The 19,388-nt window shown below is 37.8% G+C and overlaps 2 protein-coding genes across 2 annotated transcripts in view; one reads left to right on the forward strand and one right to left on the reverse strand.

The window, feature by feature from the left end:
• med30 (mediator complex subunit 30) overlaps positions 1 to 955 on the forward strand; it is a 38,505-nt gene extending 37,550 nt beyond the window's left edge. The window contains exon 5 of the mRNA XM_051671621.1: positions 279 to 955. Coding sequence (XP_051527581.1) covers positions 279 to 392 — 114 coding nt within the window. The 3' untranslated portion in view covers positions 393 to 955. The remainder of the gene's footprint in view (positions 1 to 278) is intronic.
• Positions 1 to 19,388, reverse strand: part of LOC127425512 (exostosin-1b) — a 128,618-nt gene that overhangs the window by 7,037 nt on the left and 102,193 nt on the right. The window contains exons 6-8 of the mRNA XM_051671589.1: positions 16,619 to 16,737; positions 3,575 to 3,670; positions 1,176 to 1,265 (exon numbers count right to left, since the gene is read on the reverse strand). Of these exons, the coding sequence (XP_051527549.1) occupies positions 1,176 to 1,265; positions 3,575 to 3,670; positions 16,619 to 16,737 (305 nt within the window). The remainder of the gene's footprint in view (positions 1 to 1,175; positions 1,266 to 3,574; positions 3,671 to 16,618; positions 16,738 to 19,388) is intronic.

Genomic DNA, 19,388 nt, shown 5'->3' on the forward strand with positions numbered 1-19,388 from the left:
TGAATTACACCACACACAAAGGTACAATGAAACCTTGCCGTAACCTCACCGGCAAGACATCTGCCTCAAATGTAATGCCGAACCAAGACTCAGGCTACACAAATGGGGGAGTTTAAGGAAGAAAGAGTAATTGCAGTTTCCCTGCAGTCTGGTCAAGAGAACAAATGACTAAAGATATCCATTTCAGGAAGAAAAGAGGAATGTGCAAGAGAGAGGACTGGTTTAGGAGGTTGAGTTGGGCTGTGTGCTTGTACACTGACTCTGCTCTCTCTGATAAGGGATGGCCATTTCTCACCAGCACACACTGCAGAGTGGGACTCATAGGAAAGAAGCTGAGAGTGAGAGAGGAACAGAGGCCATGGCTGAAAAGGCTATGCTATGAGCTGAGCTGAGCTGATTACGGGTGGTGGCAGCAGCATAGTGGTTACAATATCTGCAATGCCAGCTGAAAGGTTAGAGGTTTAATCCGAGCGACTGATCAGAATCCTGCCATACTGATGCTGTGTCGTTGTGTGAGGCACTTTACTGTACGTTGCAACAGGGTTATGGATCCTACATCTGCCCTATTGTTAGCTGCAATGGATGAAATGCTGCATTTTTCTTAATAGCGATTAATGCATTTAATAATTTTAACATTAAATTCTGACATTTTATTCAGCTCTGTAAGAGTGCTGAACACTGCTTGGAATAGGGTGGAACCTTTGCGCTGAAGTGGATGTATTCTGCAATTTTATGGCTTTTTATTTTTTCTCCCCATACAAAATGTTATTTATGTAAGTCTTATGTTAGTTAGTCACTTATGTTAGTCAAGATAAGATTATAAATCATATCAGCTTTGCTCATGTTGCACTGTACTTTCCTGAATGTTTCCAATGTGTAAAAATGTCAATAAACCTGACTTTGTTATCCCAGAGTTCTTCACACACTGTCTAAAACTCTTAAAATATAATGTATAATTTCGCAAAAAGTAGGTGGGGGACATCCCCCCTCCCCCCTCTTTAAGACTTCTATATGTAAATGACCCCTTTAATTATTGGCTAACATGTGGCTAACATGTAGAATATCAGTGAGCAAGTTAATGCACAACACATTATTGGTGAAAAAGGAAAGAAAACCTTCCATCAGCAGCATAAATAAAGAGCAGAAAACAAAGGACAGAGAGATTGAAGAATTACCTCAGTGGTTGACAACACTGTGTCTTCATCCAAACTTAACACTGCATCAGTGATGATACTGTCATATGGCTGAAACCTACTGCTCATGACCTAGAGAGAGAGAGAGAGAGAGAGAGAGAGAGAGAGAGAGAGAGAGAGAGAGAGAGAGAGAGAGAGAGAGAGAGAGAGAGAGAGAGAGAGAGAGAGAGAGAGAGAGAGAGAGAGAGAGAGAATATGTAAAGAGGGAAGAATTGCTCTCTTCATGTTTTTTTTTCTGTTTGGATTCCAGACTGTTGCACTATTTTATTATTTTAAATATTTGCCTTGTGTGTTTGTGTGATGTCAGAAACACTAATAAAATACAGAGATTTACAATAACCACATCATACACATTAAACTCCTGTCACAAATACATACAACAGACCACACACACATTATTCCCTTCACAGCACTTCATAAACACGGACACGCACATGCAAACACTTTAATTTACTTTTGTCAAAACACATATGGACAAATCAGGACTCAATGGCATAAACTGTCAAAACACAGTGTCAGGAGTGAAAAAATCCAGACACATAAATACACAAAAAAAGAGGATGTGTCCAAACTAAACAGGAAATAATACACACGTTTCCCATTGTAAATTCCTTCTCAGTCATACAAACACTCGTCCACTGGAGAGATGGTAGTGCCCAGAGGGTCCATTCTCTATACAATCATCACTTCTAGAAACCCACTATACTTAGACTATACTTCTAAAATCTAATACATGAAATCTCTCTCAGATGGACAAATACCAAAGTACTGTTCCCAAGAACCCACGTCAAGCCATCAACATGCAGCAAAATGCTGTTCAGTGATATTGAATAATATCTGAAATCTGTTTACACTGTAACTGTCTATCTGCTTAAATCTAAACTTGTATTACAAAAGGCAAAAAAAAAAAAAAAAAATTGTTTTTTTTAAATTGACACGATATACTTCATAAATGTTGTTCGTTTTCATGCACAACTCATTAGTACACCTTATTCTTAAAAAAAAAAAGAAATTACCATTTACAATAATGTTGTATTTATTAAAATTTGTTAACTACTTTATTAAGCATTTTTCAGCATTTATTAATCTTAATGATAATTTTAACATATACTACTACATTTTAAAATGACAACATTAATGCATCATAAACTAACATGTTCAAATAATTACATTATTTAATTTCTTTTCATCTTTTATTTATAAACATAACCTTTTTTTGTCTCTGAAAGGAAATTTCTGTTCTGCTAACATTATCAAGATCACAGGGTTGGGGCAAACTAATATTACCAATAATATCACAGCCTAACTTTTCATGATCCAATCAAATCTTAGTTAATAAATGAAAGTCCCCTACATAATTTTCTGCTGGAGTTTCATCAAGAAAGATTCACAAGGAATAGTTCACCCAAAAAAGTTCCCACATGACTGACTTTCTTATGTGGAACACAAAATGAGAAATTTCAAAGACTTTTCATGCAGTTCTTTGCCATACAATAAAGCAGACAGTGGCCAAGGGCTGTCAAGCTCCCAAAAGGGACCATAAAACTTGTAGCATTAAAGTTTTAAGATGTGGAAATGCAAATGAGATTTGGGAGCAACAGCAGAGGGTTTTATGGCACGTTTATGTCCTTTTTGGACCTTGACAGCTCCTGATGACTACATATGTTTATTGTATGAAAAGCCGTCAACATTTATTAATATTTCCCCATGTGTGTTTCACAGAAGAAGGTCATACAGGTTTAGAACAACATGAGGGTGAGCATATAATGACAATTTCTATTTGGGTGAACCATTTCTTTAAATCCTCTTGTCTCTTATCAGGCATGTTGAATGCTGTTTCTTGTTGTTGTTAATGAAATCCACTGCAGCACAGCAATAATGTGGGTAGTGAACATCGAAACTGCTGGAACAGCGCAATATTCTCAGCAGGACCACATATATTGCCAGAATGCAAGTGTTTAATAAGGAAAATGCCCAAAGCAACACTTCCGTGTGGCGTGGGGCCACACTGTCAGTCATGGCTTAAAAGAGCTGTCTCCTCAAATGTCAGCTAGACTGGATGTGAACACACACACCACCTCTGTAAACAAGACAGCCACAAGCACTACAAACCACAGGCCGACTGGCACTACTTCACTGCTCTCCTTCCTCAACCAGAGGAAACTAATCCCTCTCCGCTCCAAACACTGGGAAACAACACACACTATTTCTCTGTTTGTATGCCAGCTTTAGCTCAGACCAAAAACTCCACACTCCCTATGAACAACAACTATAAATGGCAAGAGTCACGGTGTTGCTAATTTATTACTGCTGTAAATATAAATCAAGTACCAATTTCATAAATTGTTTCATTCCATTTTATTTAAAGGGAGGGTTCTCACCTTGTTCTCTCCTTCTATTACAATTATGGGCACTGAGGTGGCAGGCCATCGATGCTTGGCAGGTAAAGGCTTGTCACAATTCCACAATACAATAATCTGAGAAGAGAGAGAGAGAAAGAGAGATCATGAATGAGAAGAAAAAAACAAAAAAACAAAAACACAATTACTCATTCTTTTGATTTACACATATCTTTTACTAAAGCCTCGTGGGCAGAAATGCACATCAATTCAATCCGATCCAGCCACAAGCTTAAATGTTTAAGAACATTTAAAATCCTTTACAATGAATGCATCAATCGTTCTAATTTGATCATACTTAATTAGCAAGCCAAAAAATACATTAAGAATCTGACAGTAAATGCAATCTGAGAGTGCCAAACAAGCCACATCTTGACATCTCAGTGGGCTAAAGTTTCTTCTTGTTAAGTTCTGTGAGGATCAATTGCATGTGTGTATATCTGGTTTGAGCACTAGACTGTAAAGTCATGTCATAAATTGGATAGTGTTACTGGGATATTAGGCCATGCAATGTTGGTTTCAATTTACAACATGTCATAACTGTGGAAATCAAGATTTTTTTTCTTTTGCCACTTTCAAGTGCCTTTGAGTGATTACACCTCCGGCTGTAGTGACTGACTCTGGTTTTACGTTAACACTCATAAATATTTATTGTGGAACATTTTATGACGGGCTCTTCCTCTGATCTAGAAGTCAGTTAGTTTGCAGAGGAGGGTTAAATAACTCATTAAGAGCATTCAAGTATTTGAACACAAGCAACAAAACATTGGACACTTTCTGTGGTTTTTCATCTTTGGGAACATTTTAATTAAGAGTGTACAATGTACAGCAAAACAACAATAATCAGGCCCACAAGGAATCAGTGCGTGCAGACATACGCAAAAACCTCTACAGATTTCCGCAGAACAACAATAGCTGCTTTTCCACCATCGGGCTGAACGGTTCTGAGCACATTATGGAACAGTTACAGTAGCATTTCCACATGGTTCAACAAGGCACGATTATAAACCGCTCTTGGCACGGAATTCTTGGCATGGTTAGCTAACCGTACTCAACCGTACTGGTTGAATGGCTTTTGTACGTGGTGACTCACAACTGTCAAATTTGCCAATGCCAAGGTAACTTGCAGTGCTTTTAGTTGTTTCTATCTTGCCAAGTTGGCTAATATTTGGCTGAAGTTAATAGAAAATAGTGTATGTTTAGTGTATCTTCATGATTTTATGGTTTAACTGGTATTGTAGCATACATTTATTATTTTACACGTCTTTTTTTGTCAGGGAAGCAGGTTACGAGTTCATAAAAACTCAAAATATATCAATATCTTCTCATATACTGTTTTCATATAATACTTTTTCAGTAAATATCCTTTTTAGCTAGTCTGGGAACTTTTGCCTTTCTGCATGTTTGTGTGCGGTGGCATACATGAGCCCTCATGATGATAAACCTCTCGCCTTTTTCTCTTTGCTTTCCTTTTTGCGACATGGTCCGTGTCTTTTCTGTGTATTAGTAGAGTAAAACCAAGGGGGAAAAAGCAGTCCAAAAAACTGGAACATGCGATCATCCTCCATAGCGCACTCGCTCCAATGTTTACCTCTCACGCCGTCGCCACAGACGGATCAGTTACAGATGTTCCCTTGATTTCACTGCACCACAGTGGAAAAAGAAACTGTAACCCTGCCAACTGGCCCAGATCAACACGCAACGGTATGGTTTTGCAATGAGAACTGTTCGGCCCGATGGTGGAAAAGCGGCTAATGTCTGTCATACACAAAAGTTCAACACATCCTAAACACTTTCGCATCTTTGGCTACATCCACACTAACAGGTTTTCTTTTGTAAACGCTTTACATTTTGTTACGTTTACGCCTCTTTTCCACACTAGAACATCTTGCACGATCTCCATTACCGCATACTTTGGAAAAGGATGACGTTGAGGAACTGAAAATGGAGTTTTCCAACGAAAACGAATTTGTGTGGATGTAGCCTTTGTTTAAAGAATTCAGCAGAAAATCAATACAGAAAATGAGGAAAAAGTCTGAAAATACTGTCTGGGCCTGCTGATACCTGTCAAATATTAGCTCATTATAAAAACCTGACAAAGCATGAAAATGTTAGGTCTCAACAATAAGGATTTTTCTACTGGTCCAGTCAGGACTAGGGCTGGGTGTTGATACAGATTTCTCGATTTGATTCCGATTCACAATCTCAATTCGATTTGATATCAATTCATATGGGTAACTCTTCAAGGTACAATTCGAAAATATTAATTTTACAAATTATATTTTAATGATTAGGTTTTATCAAATTGGCCACATTTTAGTTATTGAAATTTTTTACAATTCAGTCTATTCCAACAATGAATGTCTTGTAATTTCATATAATATGTTGCGTATATATCTTGGTTACATTTTTATTGTTTACTTGCATAAATTGTACTATTTATGAGTATTTACACTGATATGTAGAACATGTGCTTAATCGGTACTGTCTCTTTAAGACAAGCAGCATCAGCCAATTAGCACATATAACGAGAGAAAACGTGCATAGTTTCTTGAGTGCATCCATGTGTGATAGCAACATTTTTATAAGTGACAGAAAAATTTAAACAGTTAAACTAAATTTACACAATTTACTATGTACTTTGCAATAATAGCTAGAAATTTGAATCTATAAATTCCTAAACACTTTTACTGGAAAATTATAGCATAAATTGTTTATAATATTCATATAATATTCAACATATTCAATAATGTTTCTCGCAATTTCAACGAAACTTCATCTATGTCAGCCAGCGAGATAATGTTACCTTGATGACATTTACATCGACAACTGATTAAACTGAATTAGCAAAACACCAATACTGTTTTTGAAACCATTAGAGAAAACTATTTTTTTTCTTGTTTTTTTTTTTTTTTTGTTTTTTTTTAAAGTTTGCAATGCATACAAATGTACATGGTAGGGCTGCACAATTGAGACAAAAATCAAAATTGTCGATTATTTCTTGATATTTGGGGTGTATCTACTGCATACTGTATTCTTTATGTTGGCTACACATCCAAAACAAGCTGAGAACTTTGTTCCTGAATGACTTTGCTGTTATACATCAGTAAATCAAGACTACATTAGCCCTCTCAGAAGCATAAAAAACAAAGCTGTTTTTCAAATTCTGAATAAAACAGACACAGAAGCGGGCAATGGACAGGTCTCTGATTGGTTAAAATGATCAACCACTGCAAAAACATACGTTAAATATAAAATTAAATGAACCTTTTTGACGCAACATGAGTAGACCTACATTGACTGCTATAATTGACACTTTTCACGATTAGTTAATTGTGGCAGCTTTAATTGTTATCTCGATTATTTATTCGATTAATTGTGCAGCCCTAGTACATGGTCATTAAATATTTTATGCACTGTCCCGAAACACTCTCGCACTGACCCGGGACCATGCTTATCATTCAACCCTGATGATATTTTGAAATATCATGTCTGGTCTTGACATCAAAACGTAAACGATACCATTTATAACCTTTCCCTAATAAAAGAACACAAAGTGTTTACGTGACCTTATTCTGTATATTTTTGGCTTACTAAGCATAAATGTTGCAAGATTGTCCATGCAAACAAACTCATTAACTTTTTCATATTCTCACACTGAATAAAACCTGACATTTTTTCTTTTAATTTTATTTGTGGGCTTTTCATTGGTAGAGACAGTAGAGAGAGACCTAACATTTTTACAAAGGCGCTCATAAAGATCCTAAATGATATTTGGCTAAATACTGATTCAGGCAAAATTTCAGTGCTGGTATTATTTGATCTCAGTGCTGCTTTGAAACTGTTGACCACAACATTCTCCTAGACAGATTGGAAAACTTGGTAGGGCTCTCTGGGACGGTCCTCAGCTGGTTCTGGTCTTATCTACAAGGTAGGGGTTACTATGTGAACATAGGCAACTATGAATCTGAGTGGACATCCATGACGTGCAAAGTCCCACAAGGCTCAATCCTTGCACCACTCCTGTTCAACCTGTATATGCTCCCACTAGGCCAAATTATGAAAAATAACTAAATTGTATACCATAGCTATGCTGACGATACCCAGATCTATCTAGCCCTATCGCCAAATGACTACAGCCACATAGACTCTCTGTGCCAGTGCATTGATGAAATTAACAGTTGGATGTGCCAAAACTTCCTTCAGTTAAACAATGACAAAACAGAGGCCATTGTATTTGGCAACAAAGGCAAAATTCCAAAGGTGAATATATACCTTGACTCCAAGGGCCTAAAGACAAAAAATCAAGAAAGAAATCTTGGTGTCATTTTGGAGTCAGACCTTAGTTTCAGTAGTCACATCAAAGCAATAACTAAATCAGCCTACTATCATCTAAAAAATATAGCCAGAATTAGATGTTTTGTATCCAGTCAAGACTTGCATTCATCACCAGTAGGTTAGACTACTGCAATGGACTCCTAACCGGCCTTCCCAAAAAGACCATTAGACACCTGCAGCTCATTCAGAATGCTGCTGCCAGGATTCTCACCCGAACCAAAAAATCTGAGCATAATACTCCAGTCCTCAGGTCTTTACACTGGCTTCCAGTTACATTTAGAATTGATTTTAAAGAACTATTACTTGTTTATAAATCGCTCAATAGCCTAGGACCTAAATACACTTCAGATATGCTTATTGAATATAAACCTAACAGACCTCAGATCATTAGGATCAAGTCAGTTAGACATACAGAGGGTTCACTCAAAACAAGGTGAGACAGCGTTTAGCTATTATGCCGCCCGCAGATGGAACCAGCTTCCAGAAGAGGTTAGATGTGCCTCAACAGTAGTCACATTTAAATCCAGACTGAAAACACATCTGTTTAGCTGTGTATTTTCTGACTGAGCATTGTGCTGCACTTACTGATTTCACTGAATCATTTTGCTTTTGTCTTTCTTTCATTTGAATTATTCTATTTTATTATTTTTATTTAATTTTTATAAAACTTTCTCAATGTGTGTGTTGCTTATTCATTTTAATCATTAAATTTGTTTTTCACATTTATTTTATTTCTTTTTATTCTTATTTCATGTTCTTAATGTACTTTTTTTTTTTTAATGTATCTTGTATTTTCTTTAAAATGTATATGTAAAGCACTTTGAATTGCCACTGTGTATGAAATGTGCTATATAAATAAATTTGCCTTGCCTTTTATACCCATGAAAGCTGCTCAAAATGAAAATGCACTATATTAATAAACTGCTTTAAAAATCAGGTTTTAAAGTGCTGGTGATATAAACAGCCATCTAGCCTTTTACTTAACCGCATCTTTCATTTCATTAACTCTCAGTCACAGAGTCAGTCAGCTCTCAAACCGCGGCGCAGAACATAATAAATGAAAGCTCCACTGTCTAACGATATTACAGCTGAAGTCAGAAGTTTACATACACTTAGGTTGATGTCATTAAAACTCATTTTTTAACCACTCTATAGATTTAATATTAGCAAAACGAGTCTTATATCGACATAACCTGAAAGGCTACTCAGCAAGGACAAAGCCACTGCTCCAAAACCGGCATAAAAAAAAGCCAGACTACAGTTTGCAAGTGGACATGGGGACAAAGATCTTATTTTTGGAGAAATGTACTCTGGCCTAATGAAACAGAAATTGCACTGTTTGGCCATAATGGCCATTGTTATGTTTGGAGGAAAAAGGGTGAGGCTTGCAAGCCAAAGAACACCATCCCAACCGTGAAGCATTGGGTGGAAGCATCATGTTGTAGGGGTGCTTTGCTGCAGGAGGGACTGGTGCACTTCACAAAATAGATGGCATCATGAGGAAGGAAAATGATGTGGATATACTGAAGCAACATCTCAAGACATCAGCCAGGAAGTTAAAGCTTGGTTGCAAATGGGTCTTCCAAATGGACAATGACCACAAGCATACCTCCAAAGTTGTGGCAAAATGGCTTAAAGACAACAACCTTGACTTTGTTGTCCTTAAGCCATATTGGAGTGGCCATCACAAAGCCCTGACCTCAATCTGATAGAAAATTTGTGGGCAGAACTGAAAAAGCATGTGTGAGCAAGGAGGCCTACAAACCTGACTCAGTTACACCAGTTCTGTCTGAAGGAATGGGCCAAAATTCCAGCAACTTATTGTGAGAAGCTTCTGGAAGGCTACCCAAAATGTTTGACCCAAGTTAAACAATTTAAAGGCAATGCTACCAAATACTAACAAATTGTATGTAAACTTCTGACCCACTGGGAATGTGATGAAAGAAATATAAGCTGAAATATATCATTCTCGCTACTATTATTCTGACATTTCACATTTTTGTAAAAAAATGTTTTATCTTCTTTTCTCCCAATTTGGAATGCCAAATTCCCACTACTTAGTAGGTCCTCTTGGTGGCAGAGGACAAGTCTCAGTTACCTCTGCTTCTGAGACTGTCAATCCGCGCATCTTATCACGTGGCTCGTTGTGCATGACACCGCGGAGACTCCGCATGTGGAGACTCATGCTATTCTCTGTGATGCATGCACAAATTACCACGTGCCCCATTTAGAGCGAGAACCTCTAATCACGACCACGAGGAGGTTACCCCATGTGACTCTACCCTCCCTAGCAACCAGGCCAATTTGGTTGCTTAGGAGACCTGGCTGGAGTCACTCAGCACACCCTGGATTCGAACTTGCGACTCCAGGGGCGGTAGTCAGCGTCAATACTCGCTGAGCTACCCAGGCCCCCGACATTTCACATTCTTAAAATAAAATTGTGATCCTAACTGACTTAAGACAGGGAATGTTTTCTGCGATTTAATGCCGGGAATTGTGAAAAACCGAGTTTAAATGTATTTGGCTAAGGTGTATGCAAACGTCTGACTTGTACATGCAGGAGGATCAGGAGGCCTCTTCAAACTCTAAGTATTCCATAATCTATAATAAGATCAGAGACATAAACTACTTAAACTCTTAGAAACAAAACAAAGCTTGAAGGTTGGATTTTTTGATAATCATGGATATTATGGACGTAAGAAACAAAGAAAGGACCTGTAATGAATTGCTATAGCATCATAGGCAATGTAAACGTGGCAGCAAAATAGAGTTGTCAGTTCTGTTTTTGAGTGATAAATATGGTTATGTTCACACAGTATGGTTATAAACAAGAGTGACAAAAACATTCTATAACAGAACTGACTCGCATCCGCATTTTGAGAGACTTCGGTAAACCAGTGCTGTCTGAACAGAACCACACTGGAAAAGTAGTTTGTAATGTCATACAACTCTGAATGTTTTAGATCCAGTCACTGTCTGTGTTCCACCAAATCTCCTCCCATCAGTTTTTTTGTGTGGGCGCGACTAAAATGCTGCGCTCTACACCCAGTTGAAAATAAAAAGTGTTCAAAGCAATTGCCGTTTAATAAAAATTTGACGGATGAACTTGGACTACTTTATTAAATAACATTGTCTTTCCAGTGTTTGTATGTCTCATTTGTCAGTGAATTGTTGAGTCAGTTATTTTGTGTCTATTTTGTCATTATTGCCATGATCGAGGAAATGAACTGAGCTGCCCTGTCACTCATGATCCAGTTTCAGATGAAAATAGTGTTCGCGAGACTGCAAGTTCAGAATTCCACTGCTACGCGGGTCAGATGACTCTTCCACTGGCTGTGTTGATGTAGAGCGCGGCTCTAACATTAGATGAGGTTCTTTGGCAGCTGCTATTAGTGGTGGATCGAAGATTATTGTGCTTTGGGAGCCAAAGTCCAAAAACGCTAAAACTGTACTCTGGAAACAAGTCCATAGTCGCTTATAATAAGTGGACATGGCAACACTGGATGTGACTGACTGAACTGAACATGGTTTCTTCCATTTTTTTTTTTTTTTTTTTTGGATTTTTCCCTTTTTTTCTCCCAATTTGGAATGGCCAATTCCCAATGGGCTTTTAAGTCCTCGTGGTCACGTAGTGATTCACCTCAGTCCGGGTGGAGGAGGACGAATCCCGGTTGCCTCCGCGTCTGAGATCTTATCACATGGCTTGTTGAGTGCATTGCCACGGAAACATAGCGCGTGTGGAGGCTTCACGCCACCCACCGCGGCATCCACGCTCAACTCACCACACGCCCCACCGAGAACTAACCACATTATAACGATCACGAGGAGGTTACCCCATGTGACTCTACCCTCCCTAGCAACCGGGCCAATTTGGTTGTTTAGGAGACCTGGCTGGAGTCACTCAGCACGCCCTGGGATTCGAACTAGCGAACTCCAGGGGTGGTAGCCAGCGTCTTTACCACTGAGCTACCCAGGCCCCCATGGTTTCTTCTTTTTAACAGCGGCTCGCAAACTAAAATATTGCATTACCGCTATCTACTGTTAACATGAGAACGTAGAGATAAACGGTTTTTCTTTCCTGTGTTACACGGACATGACGAAATGACGCGAGGACGAACGTTATAAGCAGGGTCTGAAATTAACTTTATAGCCCACCAGCCAAGGTGGCTGGTAGATGAAAAAAAATTTTTTTTTTATTGCATTATAAGTGGATTTTACAGACATGAGGGACAAATAAACAATGCTGTAAGCATGTTTAAAATTTAAAACTGCTTTTTTTTTTTTTATTTATTTGATTATTTATTAAATATTAAATTGCCAGTTAGTCCATATAGAATTCTTTTTCAGATTATTTCCTTATTACAACAAAACTACATCTGTATTTTAAACTACTTGTTGTCATATGAACAACCAGTAAGTAAGTTTCATGAGTCTCCTGAGCCTTAAGTACACATAACACAGTAACAGTTCTTGGTTCATTTGGAGTGAGTTAATTCAGTCAGCTCCAACTGATTCTTTGATTCACTAAAAAGAGCCGGCTAACAGAGTCGTTCATTTAGGAATTGGTAGTGCTGTAGTTATTGATTCACTAAAAGGATCAGCTCAAAAGAATACTTTCTTTGAGAATCAGACTACACTGTCGTGTCTTATGTCTTGCGCTGTAGATTCAAAAGAACCGACTCAAGAGTCATTTGGTTTAAAATCGGTCTACTCTGGCAGAGCTTTATGTCTCGTGCTGAAGATACACATAAGTAGTGAGGGTTGCTGCAGCGCTTAATGACAGTACAGGAAACACTTTGAGAATCCTTTAACAAAACTGAATGTCATGAAAATCATTCGATTTCTGTAGCCTATTATATAATGCAATCATTACCAGAGAATTTGAATGTGTGGTGGTGGGTTATTAAAACTTAATCGCACATCCACTGGAAATGCGAAAATGGTCTTCCCTACACCCCGATGGCATGAACGCTCCTGAACATTGCCATTATCTTGCTTCTAGATTTACAGCTAACTGAGACAATCGATGAGCAGTGGTACTAGCTAATGAGAGCCGTTCTATGTAAACACCTGCAACATTACTAGTTGTAGGCCTATTAGTGATGGGTCGTTCATGGAGGATTCGTTCATTTTGAACAAATCTTTTATGTGACTCAGAAGAACGAGTAGTCTCAGAGAGTGATTCTTTCATTTTGTGTTGGCCGTGCATGTGCATTGCGCAACCTCTGTTCGTTTGTTACGTGAAAACCGCATAGGCGCTGTACAAGAAACAGAAATGATTAGTTCAACTCGAGTCTTTTGGTCCGAGTCATTCATTCTTTTGTCATGTGACAGTCGTATACACTATGCAGTGCTCACACAGGAAACAGAAATGATTAGTTAATCTCTCGAGTCTTCTGGTCCGAGTCGTTCGTTCTTTTGTCATGTGACAGCCGTAGATGCTATGCAGTGACAAAAGAACGAACGACTCCGACAAGAAGATTCCAGAGGTGAACTAATCTTTCTGTTTCTCATAATTTGTCCTTGGTTGCATTATCAATAATCAAAGTTTGCGTAAGTAGGATTTGGCTACTGAAAAGGTAACATTTTAATTTAATTCTGCTCAAATGAACGAAATGAACTAAATGACTTGAAAAAAGATTTGTTAATTTTACTGAACGAGACTCAAAGATTCAAGTCAGTAAAATGATCCGATCTTCCCATCACTAAGGCCTACAGAGCCCCCTTGAAGACAAAACTGGAAAATGTTACATTATTTTACAAGCACCCACCAGAATGGCGTGACACTGTGAAATTCACCAGCAAAATAGAAAATTTACCCGCATTTGGTGCTTGGCGGGTGTAAATTTTGGACCCTGGTCATAAGCCAATCTGACACGACAGCTCAAAATACAAATCATTTTTATAGGCTTACCATAGTGGACCGGGGAAGGTAAGGACATTGTTTTAAACACTGATTATGTACTCAATTAATAAATGGCAATTTGTTCATTTTTAAGCAAATAAAAAATAAAATAAATAAAAAATTAAATATTTATTGTGTGTTTATTAAATTATGCAATAAGTGTGAACATTTTATGTTTTTTAACTGTGTATATTTAGGATACAGTCAACCATTAAAAAACCGTCAAGGATTTCTATTAAACAATAAAAAACTTGAGATGTGTTGGAAATGACACTATGGTGGAAATTTACATGACTTTCTGAAATAAAATGACAAAAATAACATAAATCCCCTGTGATACATGTACATACACTTTTGGACACAGTTAATAAACAAATTAAACTAGTGAGAGTGTGACATTTTTTTTTTAACAGGATTATACTTTCTAGAAATTTACAGGGCTGAAAGTGCCCCAAGTTAAAGAAATACCCATGTACTGCCATCACTGTCACAATGGTTACAGGCATTATTCTCGGCTATCGTGAACACAGAAAAGGGTTTCGACTTCAGGTTTGGATTAACTTGAGAATGAGTGTATGACAGATTTTTTTTATTTTGGGGTGAACTATACCTTAAGCAATGAGGAAAGGAAAAGAAGTAGAGGAATAAGGGATATAAATAAATGACAGAGGAGATAGGTGTCTTGTTGAGCTTGTTCTGGCAAGCTAGGTAACAGAGTGGGGCCTACCGCTGTGAGTGAGTGTTTGCTTGCGTGTGAGTATACATTTTATCCACACATACCTCCACCTCTCAAAAAAAAAAAAAAAAAAAAAAAAAAAACGGGGTGGTTAATAGAGACCATCTGTGTTCAAACTCTGATACATTGCAGAGGAAGCCACAATTAATGGCATTAAAAAATACTCCTTTAAAATCCACCTCTCACACTTCACAATTCAAGATCTGAATCTGTCAAGGGGAAATTACACTAAGACTATGGCTATGTACATAGTTTTTGGGATTGACATTTGTGTTTATTAACAGGTGCAACAGCTTAAGGAGTGGCACAAATACGAAGCATGTATGAAGCAATTACTGTGGAAAAAAAGATGCAATGAAAGTAAATGGTGACTGAGACCATTTCTGGGTGAACTGTCCCTGACTCCAGGTGATTTATTGGAGCTAAAAGGGCTAGCATCGCTATTCCCGTCCCTCCACTTCAGTTGGAGTTGAGCATGCTCTATTCAAGCTCCACCAGAGAAACAAAAGCCAAGCATTCGGCAGCAGCCGAGTCTTTTCAAGCCCCTCTCGCGGAGAAGAGAGGAGACCGTCTGCGTAAACCGCCAGCTTGTGTGCGCAACATGCTTTGCGCAGTCAGCGGGGACACACTGCATTTAATTCACCTCCTTTCCTCCTCCCCCAACCTGTCTCTCCCTCTCTCTCTTGCACACTGGAGAAGAATAAATACGTTTTGGTTCCCAGGGTGGTAAACACTCGAGAAGGCAATGGATGCCATGGAAACGCAGGGGCTGCTGGGATGTCTGGGCTCTGATTTAGTCCCTGAGGTTTAAGAGGGGTTTAAACTAAGGGGAGCAGCAAAGACGTGGTGTCAAGATGCACGGAAAATTTGATGCTTCAATCCGATTTGAATGCAGAGAGATATCCACTTGTCTTCGAGAGGAAAACATCTCTCTATGTCTGTATCAGGTTATAACCAGGGATGTCAACTGATCCAATCAAATTTATTGCATTTTACAGTGATTGTATTTATCACAAATAATTGATTGCAGGCTTTAAAATAATAGCAGAGAAAAGCCCTCAAATGGAGATAATTCAAAGACATTGTTGCACACAAGTAAAGCTTTGAAAATAAATGACAAAAAGTGGCTTTAGAAGGCATGTATTGTTTGTTTCAAAACCATTGCAATAAACTTAATCTGATTACTGGCCTACAGTCCACAATCAAATTTGCAATTGAGTTTGTCAGTCTGTCCGAGGTAGACTCGAATTAGGCCATTTACACAGAAAACATTCTTGCATTCCCATTGCACTATTTTTTAATTGTTGGTATATGTACTAATGCTGTCAGACAATTAAAATATTTAATGCACGATTTATCGCAGATTTTGAAAGTGCTGAAATGTAACTCTCTAAATACTTTTTTCTGTCAAAATGCATTTGTTTTTCTTAAAAGAACAGTATATAACAATAATGTTTTATTAACATTTTCTAAACAAAGCCTTACATAGTATAAAGACAGAAATGCATTACAATAGCACCAAAACAAGCAGAAACTTTAAACTTTTCCCAAAGTGTAAGTGAGAGGTTGACTAATTGAAATAACTAGTCCCCGTAGTTTGCACCTTAATTGCAATGGGCACTAATATGTACATATGCATCACACAGGCGTTTTTATGGTGTGTCAAGTTAAAAGTAGCTTTTAAATTGACTGCTCTAATTATAATATTATCAACTTCTATAAACAAATTGCAGTGTCTAATGGGCAGCCAATAGTCAAAAAGTTAACTAAGGCCATTTTAAAGAGTAACGAGTCCATATCAAATGGCAGTCAGCTCTGATCCAGATACTAATGGATGGGGTTTATAGTCATTGAAGGTGGTCTTTCCTTTGTTTTATTTTTTTGTTTATTCTTGCAATTTTTATAGAGACTCTACACAATAAGCTAATTATTGGAGAGAGAAAGGTGGAATAGGACACGTCGGAGGCTGAATGTGTCTGGAGCACAACTAAATGTGTCTGGAGCATGGCCATTAGGCCACAGCACTGGCAAAAGAGGTGGTTCTTACCTGAGCACAGTACTGGGACCTAGCCACTGAGACGAGGAGCTTGAGAATGGGTTGAGACTGAGATACCAGGGGGGTGACGGCATGGATGACAGCAGTGAACTTGGGATTTGGCTTGATTCCTAAAAAACGAGAATTAGTTTTAAAGGATCAGATAAGTAACACATAATCAGACAAAAATGATGTAACAGTGATGATACTCACAATGCTGCACCTACTCATAACTTCAGACAGAACCGGCAGACTGTTTGTTTTTTGTTTTTTTACATTTTCTGCACTGGTTATTAAATCTATGGAATTCTGTACCATAAACATGGTAAAATATGTGTCAAACAGAGCTGAGAGTACCACACGTATTGGTAGCTAAAACCTATAAAATTAACCAAAATATTTCATAAATGTACATACAAGGGGCAAAATATGAGAAGGACTTTGTGAATGACATTGGAAATCTGCAAATCATTCTGCAGGTAAAAATTCAGCATGGTCCTGATAGTTAGCTAAACATATCCATAAAATACTTCTCCAGCACAACTGTCGCAGTATGACTTGTGGAGTTTAACTGTAGATAACTAATCCATGTTTTATGGTTACTAAATGAAATTAATAGACTACATGTTTAATTATACAGATGATAATGTCATTAATATCATGCTTATTGTTTTGAATCTCCCTACAGATCCAGAGAGCTGTTGTTTTTTGCCTGCTTTGGTCATGAGATAATGAAAACTGACTGTTGTCACCATTCTGTGGAGTGCATTCCCCATCTCGAAATAACTCACCATGTTTAATTAGTGCAGCAGAGACGACTGCACAGATACAAGAAGATCATTCTTGTTGGTTACCGCAGTGTATTTTACACCCGCATTTTCTCACTAACAAGAGGTGCTCAATCAACAGCTTCATATTGATTGGCCTGACAAGCACTGCAGATTAAGACAGAAGTGAGCGTGGGCTGCATTAGCAACAGTTGCAATGCATGACTTTAGATTGTGAATATGGATTTCACTATCCAATTACACAGGGCGAGTCGATCATCTATCAAATTGTACAATGGCTGTCACTTAGCTACGTGCTTAAATTTGTAGACATCAAGGCATTTCTGCAATTAAGAGGTGGTGGGAGAGGGTGTTTAAAAATAAGTTGGATGATGATAAAGGAGAGGACCAGACAACATAACTAGAGTTTTGAAGTACACACAAGGCTAGTCACAAATTTGGCTCCAACAAAACGCACGTCAGTAACAGATGAAAGAGAATCTGACAGTCCCATAATTCCTCTCTGTCATGTCTTAGAAAGCTCATTAATTCCAGAAACATTTGAACATAACCTCAAAATGTCATACAGGACTAGTTTATAAAGTTTGGGAAAAAAGGGTGCCACATTCTTAAAGCTGAAGTGTGTAATTTTTTGGATGGCAAAATATTTTCTCCTAACCCAGCTTAATATGCACAGACAACTATAAGTAAGCCATCTGTAGGTTGATTTCCCTCAAAAGTGTAAACACTGGGGCTCTATGGTGCTATCAAAACTTTACTCTGTATGAGGTTCCCAACCAGTCAGACACAGCAACATTGGTTCAACCAATGGCAAGAATTTGGGGCAGGACTTTCTGTTTAATCAACCAATGGAAGACGGTGTAGTTTTTTGGGGAACCTGTTTGAAATTCCCTTTGGTGACACTAGTAGTGGCAAAATTACACACTTCTGGTTTCATGAGAACATTCATCTTGTTTTCCATTAAAAATATCAAAACATCCTTAAAACAAGAAATATTCACCTGAAAAGCAAAAATGCATAAGATATTTAAACTTGTTTTCAGAGAATCAAACTTGAATATAAGGCCCATTTTAACCTTGCACTAACATGCATTTCATATCTGGATAGTGTCTGGATATTCTTTAGCTGGCTTGCATTTACAACCTGCAATCAAATGCGTAAAAAGTTACCCAAGCAAAATGGAAAATGTTACTTACATATTACATCAGAGGCTGTGATAACAAAAAAATTCTCTGTCTATTAGAGAATTTTAAAAACATTGATGGATAATTCAAATGACATCCATCAGGTTGACAGTTAGGGTTTTTCCTTCTTTGAATGTTTTTGGTGGCCACCAAAGCTAAATGTTGCATCACCGAAGCAAATTTAATTATATTTATCTTGCGTTTGGCATTTTGTAAGTGCTAAATATGCTTCTAAGCTGAAACGCGCGAGTAAAGCCTGGTTTTACGTGAAAGTCTCTCAAGCCAAATAGTGAGTAGAAAACAGGAGGGAGATGTGAGCGATTGGGGATTTGAGGAGAGAGACAAGATATTCCAAGTGTATTTCAATGGAAGAATTCATGGGATTTTTTTTCATTGTCTGGGTGATGAGATTGCAAGACTGCAGTGTCTGTTGTGTTTTTAACATTGCAATGGTAGAATAAATAGAATGAGGCAAGAACACACAACACTTTAACAACGGGTGACTGTAGCGCAACCTCATCACATAAATAATTACTTACGTAGTTGTATCTGGATAACGAAAATGCATTTGCATTTACACCTTCTTTGAATGTGGTCAGAATCTGTCTCTAACCACCTCCGAATGTGGTTTCAGTTATCCGATCACAATGCATCTTGGGTGCACTTACACCTGTCATTTAATATGGTCAAGTTATAACTGATAGCAATCAGATCACCAAAAACATGTTAATGTAAATGGGGCCAGAGTGTATTTGTCACTTGTTTAGGCTTATAACAATTGGAAAAGTGTCATATAACATTTTATTCAAG

The sequence above is a fragment of the Myxocyprinus asiaticus genome, chromosome 34 (genome assembly GCF_019703515.2).
Source record: "Myxocyprinus asiaticus isolate MX2 ecotype Aquarium Trade chromosome 34, UBuf_Myxa_2, whole genome shotgun sequence".
In the NCBI taxonomy this organism is placed as follows: domain Eukaryota; kingdom Metazoa; phylum Chordata; class Actinopteri; order Cypriniformes; family Catostomidae; genus Myxocyprinus; species Myxocyprinus asiaticus.